Consider the following 7081-nt stretch of genomic DNA (forward strand, 5'->3'; position numbering starts at 1 on the left):
CTCTCTCTTCCCCTCTCCCTTTCTCTCTCTCTAAAATCAATAAAAACTTACTTTACAAAACAAAAAAGGTGAATGTCAGGACATGTGAATTATACCTCAATTAAAATAAAAATTTTAAATGAACTAGATAATTAAGAGAAAATGTATAGCAAATCTTTCTTTCCCACTCATGTTACATGCCCATCTTGAGGGTTTGCTCCATGTCAGACTTATTACTCAGAGATTCAGGTTAAGGAGACTCTACCAACTAGAACACTTGGGAGGTTAAGGAAACATGGAAAATTGCACAGCCGAACTCAAAGGCTTCAGATTTTGGGATATATACTTCCCTTTCACTCACAATTCATAGACAAAGTAAGTCACTTGGCCAAGTTTAAATTCAATGGGATAGAGGAGTACTCCTGTCATGTATCCATGTATTATGACTAGTACAGGATTGTGAGAGGCATGTCCGATTGCCGGTTTAAGCCCAATCCCTGGGATCGGGCTTAAACTGGCAGTCAGACATCCCCCAAGGGGTCCAGGATTGGAGAGGGTGCAGGCTGGGCTGAGGGGAACCCCCCCTTCCCTGCACGAATTTCATGCACCGAGCCTCTAGTATTGTAATAACTATGTATGGTGTCAGATCCGTACTAGATTTATAAGGGTGATCACTTCTTAAATTATATAATGTCTATTCCCTAGATCAGGGGTGGGCAAACTTTTTGACTCGAGGGCCACAATGGGTTCTTAAACTGGACCGGAGGGCCAGAACAAAAGCATGGATGGAGCGTTTGTGTGAACTAATATAAATTCAAAGTAAACATCATTACATAAAAGGGTACGGTTTTTTTTTTTTTTTTTTTTTTTAGTTTTATTCATTTCAAACGGGCCGGATCCGGCCTGCGGGCTGTAGTTTGCCCACGGCTGCCCTAGGTTGTATGCCTGAAACTAATATAATAGTATATGTCAACTGTAACTGAAAAATATAAAATTATTTAAAGTAAAAAAAGAATTACAGTGGGGCCTTGATTTACGAGTGTCCCAACGAGTTTTTTGAGATACCAGCTGTCTCTCCGCCAATTTTTTGCACTGAGTTGACAGAGTAATTTGAGTTACGAGTTCCTTAACGAGCTTGGTCTCAGAATGAATTAAACTGGTAAGTCAAGGCCCCATTGTAGTAGGTAAACCTTTCAAAGCTATAATGTACAGATCAGGGGTTTCATCTGCAATTTATATACAATACCTAGGTACTAAATATATTTGTTAAATGAATAAAGATCTTGTATTTAGTGGCAAAAAGATGAAGAAAACACTTTACACTAAACAGGAAAAGTATATATTTGGCTATGATAACAGTGCTCTGGCTATAATTTAAAAAAAGAAAAAAAGAAAGCTACTTAGTACAACAATTTGGGCTAAATAAGACTAAGCTAATTCAGCACACAGGCAAATAAAGAATAATATCTAAGCCCAGAGCACAGCCCAGCACTTTCTAGAAACTGTGGCTATTTCAGAATTGCTGGAGTACTTCCCAACTGTGGTGTAGACCCATAATTTATTGCTGAGTGACTTTCCTATACATCATGTTACTTCTACTCCAAAACTAAAATGTGATCTGGCCCTGGCATAAAAATAGTACTTGACCTTCAAGCACTGGAAACCTTACTGAGACATAGAGGGATGTTGGGGGCATCAAGAGGCCAAGTGTTTTCTTAAGCAGAATATTTTCTACAACTTGCCCCAGATTTTACAGCCAGCATAATGTTTGTCTAAAGAGAGTTTATCAACAAAATTCTGACTTCAGTTGTTCATAATTAGCAAATTTTAGAAACTGGTAGGCAAATCACTCTTCAAAGATAATTTTTTGAAAGTTTCAGAAAAAAATTAACATATACACATTTATATTATAAATGCCACCAAATACCAAAGTGCACCGGGAAAAAAATAAGGTTTTAAATAAATATTCACACGGTAATAAATGAATCAGTTAAAGTCTGAAATATATTCAATCTAAAAAATTTCCACAATTTATGTCATAATTTTTAAATAAGAATCTATTACAAAATTAGCTGCTTTGGTCAATATCCATCTAGAAGATGTTTATAAATTCATCTCATACTCAAATTAACAAGCCTCCGGAGGTATATTATACAGGCTAATTGCAACCAGTCAGAAAATCCCAAGAAAGCAGAAAGCAATACAATCAGTTCTTTACCTGCAGCTCCTTTGAGACTCTCTCTAAGTGATTAGTTATCTTCTTAATCAGATCACTATACATCTGTTCTGAGTGCTGCTGGCATACACATTTATACACACAACTGTGGGGGAAACAAAACAGAAAAACCAGGTTAATGATGAAGCATGCAATTCAGCCTAAGGTTAAAGCATACTCTGTATATACAGCCACTGGTCAAATAACCAATTCAGGCCTAAAAACAGTGACCAATCACAACTTTTAAATAAAAAATTTACCCTGCTCCAATCAGTGTTCAGATGGGAGAGGTATTACCACCAGCAACAAATAAATCTTTTATGAGTACTCTACTACACATTTTATCAATACTAGATAATCTAATACTTGGTGATAATCTGAGAGTCTGACTATGGTAACTACTTATAGACCAGCTTCTCTCTCATTTTAATGAATGTCAAAATAAGGAAGAGAGTGATAATGGGTAGAAAGTTTCTAACTCACTAAAACATGTGCAATGTAACCTCTTTGTGCCTCACTTGTGTGGAACAACCCAGTTGTCACTTCCTCCTCTTGTGACTGGGTTGATCTCATACCCACCCCAGTTCCTCACTAATTTGCTGCTTCCATTTACCAGGAGCTGGGAAACAAAATAACCAGAGAGTTAGAACTGTGTGTCATTAAACATGGACAGATTAAGCTAAAGTCTCCCTGTGAGACTAAAAATATGTATTTTTGCCGACCTCCATCATTTCTGCATTACATATGGCACAGATGGCAGGCTGAGTGGAGTTAACTCTATGTTGATTTGAAAACCAAGTCTGAAGCAAAAAGTATAAATCAAACCTCCAATCCACATGTGTGTAACATATAAATAACTTAGAGCCTCATCTTATATATTATATATATTATATGCATACATACTATCATAATCAAGTTGCCATGAACCTCAATATACCCTCGCAAACCCAGGCGAATTAAATCCCGACTTACCTGTATATCTGTTCATAGGATATGGGGATATAGTCACCAGGACTCTGTGTTAAAAGCTGATCTATGGCACCATCCAATTTTGGCCAGTATGTGCTCTTATAATCTTCAATAGTTATAACATTCATTACTAAAAGTAAAATAAATATTACTATTACCACATGTAAAATAAACAGGAACTATAGCAATTTTGTATCCTCAAATTCCTTTTAGACTTCACACTGACACTTTATCACCTAAATACAACTCAATTACTATCCCATTTCAAAAAAACAAAACAAAACAAAAAACACCAAAACAGCCTGGTCAGGTATTTTAAGCAACCATTAATGATGATTTTAAGAGGAATTACTATGAATTTGTCCACCTTTAAAAATAAAAACAAAACAAGCAAATATCACTGGTTTCCCTTCCTGGTTTCTGTAAGCTTCCGTTATCAGTGGAGCCACTCAAACTTGCACTGACCTTCAAATACCCATTTGTCAATGATGTAAAAAGATATCCTACCTGTGAACCACAATAAGGTTATGGAACACTCCTGGGAAAATCTACCTAAGCATGACTATGAAAATTAAAGTCCAAATTTTACAGTAATGTCCGGTCAGCTTGGCTCAGTGGTTGAGTTTTGACCTATGAACCAGGAGGTCCTGGTTCAATTCCCAGTCAGGGTATATGCCTGGGTTGTAAACTCGATCCCCAGTGGAGGGCGTGCAGGAGGCAGCCAATCAATGGTTCTCTCTCATCATTGATGTTTCTCTCTCTCTCCCTCTTCCTTCCTTTTTGAAATTAATAAAATATATATTAAATAAATATGAAATGTGCTTGTCAAGCTGCGATTCAGGTAGAACGCTGTGCTGGGACCAAAAGGGACTGAAGCAAAACCAGATGTGGGGAGTCCACATCGGAAAACACATATGTAATTACATATTGTTTTTGTTATTAATCACTATGCTTTAATTATGTTCAATTTGTAACAATGAATTGGGGGTCACCACAACATGAGGAACTGTATTAAAGGGTCACGGCATTAGGAAGGTTGAGAACCACTGCTCTAAGACGTCTTATGTCTTGTGAACTACCTCAGAAGATTGGAGCTCACAACTACTACATCCAGTATTTTATTGTTTTACCAGAAATTGGGTGCTCAGGGGTTGACTTCTCCAAGGGTTCATGGCTAATTACTGGTAGAGATACCAGGGAAAACGAAGCCTTTACCTAGCTTCTTTCTATCACATCAATGATTTCTAAATATTAGTCACTGAGGTTCAAGATGCTTCTCATCCATTATTCTCCAACTCCAACCTATCTAAATATTCAAATCAGAAGTATCTGCTCAGTTGAGATGACACAGGTATAAACCACACTAACTGCATGCAGGTCTGCCATAGTTTTAAAATTCTGTGATTTCCTGCAAGATTTAAAAACAAGTAATCTTTCCATGGCATTAAGACCAGAAAAGTTTAACTTTGAAGCAGCAGCGTAAGGCAGGTGTGCTGAGGTAGAAACACTATTAAGTGCACTAATAGGTGTCCTGCAGGCCTCTGAGCAGTTCAGGACTTGAGGACAGGATACAGTGAGTGTGGATTAAAGGCAGAGAGCTGGTGGGTGAGAGGTAAAGATTGACTGGAAGACTAAACAGTAAAAAAGAGAAGTATTGTTAGTGCAAAAACTGAAAGATAAAAGCTTCAGACTCTAAGACAGACTCATAGTAGATGTGTGGTGGGGGGGGGTGGGGGGGGTGTCATAGGGCTTGTGGATTTTAAGTCAACAGTAACATTAGAAATGCTCAAATATCTAACCCTGCTCTTCTCTTTAATTCTAGAATGCCATCAGCCAGAAGAAATATACTTTTTTTCCTGCTCCACCCATCCACCCCATCCTTCTCCCTTCAAATGGAAGATCCTTCTTTATGGAAACTGAATAATCCCAGAGAAAAGACATTCACATACTATTTGGCACTTCCTGCACAAAATAGCAGTTCTGCAGGGAAATCCACACTTTTACTTGAAAAGGCCCCCCTCAAACACAGAACTGCCAATTAGCCTTTTTCACTTTTAAATATGAATAGAGCTAAAGATCATCAAGATTTGCAAAATCTCAGACAGGAGAGATCAAAACAAACAAAAATTGATATGATAAAAACAAAGATAATTAAGAAAATAAAACTCTCTCAGAACAAAGCGAAAACTAATGAACAAACTTAGAGAATCAAAACAGGAAATCAACATTTGACTAACAGTAACAATTCCAGAGAAAAGGGAAAATAGAGAAAATGTAAAGGGAGAAAAATATTGACAAATGTAAGAAAATATCCCAGAAATGTTCAAGGAAAAAAAAGTCACATGGCATCTGAACTCTCCATTCTAATACTGCAAGCTTAAAGTCAATGAAGCAACACTAAAAAAGTCCAAGGAAGAAAGATTTTCAGTGAAGAATTCTGTACACATACTGTCAATCAAGTGTGAAAAGCAGCACTTTTATATATACAGACTTATCCACACACACATTTTCTCAGAAGATACGTTGTGAATACAACACACACATACACACAGAACACACCAATAAAAAGGAAGACATCAAGTAACTATTTGGGAAGTCCCTGAGAAGCAACTGTGCAGAGACCCTAAAGAATAAATAGGAACAGGAAGACTAACAGCTTCACCAGCAGACAAGAAAAAATACTGATTAACTGAGCATTGTGAAAACACACCAGTGACAGATATATGGTGAATCTAAGGAAGCTGTTGCAACATTTTTAAGATGAGTTTAACAAAAATCATGGAAGTATAAATAAGGCAACTAATACCAAAATTCTTTCTATGTGAAAGAACGTGTAATCTGAGTATACGCCTGGCCCTTGAGTGACTATTTACATAGTCATAATGTACATATGGTCTATTGACTGAACCAAAAATTGTGTTATTAATTGGAGAGATGAGGTATGTGAGAACTAAATCCTCACCTTAATGGGAAGTCAATAGGTAATATAAAAGTGATAAATTAAAGAATAACAATATTAACACATTAAAATGAGTGGATAAATATCAAAAGAAACATCTAAATGCACTGAGTAAAAAGTCCAGGAATGAAAGGCAGGGGAGGGAACCACTGATTTTAATTATGTGTCTTTTCACAGTTTGAGTTTTCAAATTACAAACTTTTAATGAGAGCAAAGTTTTGGTTTAAGTCCAAAGAGTTTGCTGAATCTTAAATCCTCGGAAATGGAAAAAGAAATCTAATGAGATTAAATTTTCATCTTAGTATTTCCAATATTCTAAAGCACAGAATGAGAAAGCTCAGATTGACTGATTGCCTACTAATCCTCACTACCTTAATGGTCCATAGACATCTTTTAAAAAGAGACAGACACACACACACACACACAGACCTACCTATACTCCTCCTACGTTCAGGTCAAAGGTACTGCCAGCTCCCAGTCATCCAAACCCTCAATCTTGAGTCTTCATCCTCCCTCTTTGACCCATAAATTTTGTAGAGTCTAGTCCCCATATATTTCCAAAATCTAAAACAACCTCTTCCAATGCTGTATGCCAAGCATGTCAAATTTGCAGCCCACAGGCTGCATGCGGCCCACAATGAATATTTTTGCAGCTCAGTCAATATAACGGTATGTAAGAAATGTTTTAATAAAAATCAATTTTTACAATATCCTGTTATACATAACTAGAGGCTCAGTGCACAAAATTCAGGCGGGGGGGGGGGGGGGTGATCCCTCAGCCCAGCCTGCACCCTCTCCAATCTGGGACCCCTCGAAGGATGTACTACTGCTGGTTTACAGGGATCGGGCCTAAGCCGGCAGTTAGACATCCCTCTCACAATCCAGGACTGCTGGCTCCTAACCACTCACCTGCCTGCCTGCCTGCCTGCTTGCCCCTAACTACTCTGCCTGCCGCCTGT

The 7081-nt window shown here is 37.6% G+C and overlaps 1 protein-coding gene across 1 annotated transcript in view; it reads right to left on the reverse strand.

Annotated features, from left to right (window-relative positions):
- CACUL1 (CDK2 associated cullin domain 1) overlaps positions 1 to 7081 on the reverse strand; it is a 79928-nt gene that overhangs the window by 60611 nt on the left and 12236 nt on the right. The window contains exons 3-4 of the mRNA XM_015572463.1: positions 3167 to 3293; positions 2198 to 2300 (exon numbers count right to left, since the gene is read on the reverse strand). Of these exons, the coding sequence (XP_015427949.1) occupies positions 2198 to 2300; positions 3167 to 3291 (228 nt within the window). The 5' untranslated portion in view covers positions 3292 to 3293. The remainder of the gene's footprint in view (positions 1 to 2197; positions 2301 to 3166; positions 3294 to 7081) is intronic.

Source organism: Myotis davidii, unplaced genomic scaffold (assembly GCF_000327345.1).
Source record: "Myotis davidii unplaced genomic scaffold, ASM32734v1 scaffold72, whole genome shotgun sequence".
NCBI classification, from domain to species: domain Eukaryota; kingdom Metazoa; phylum Chordata; class Mammalia; order Chiroptera; family Vespertilionidae; genus Myotis; species Myotis davidii.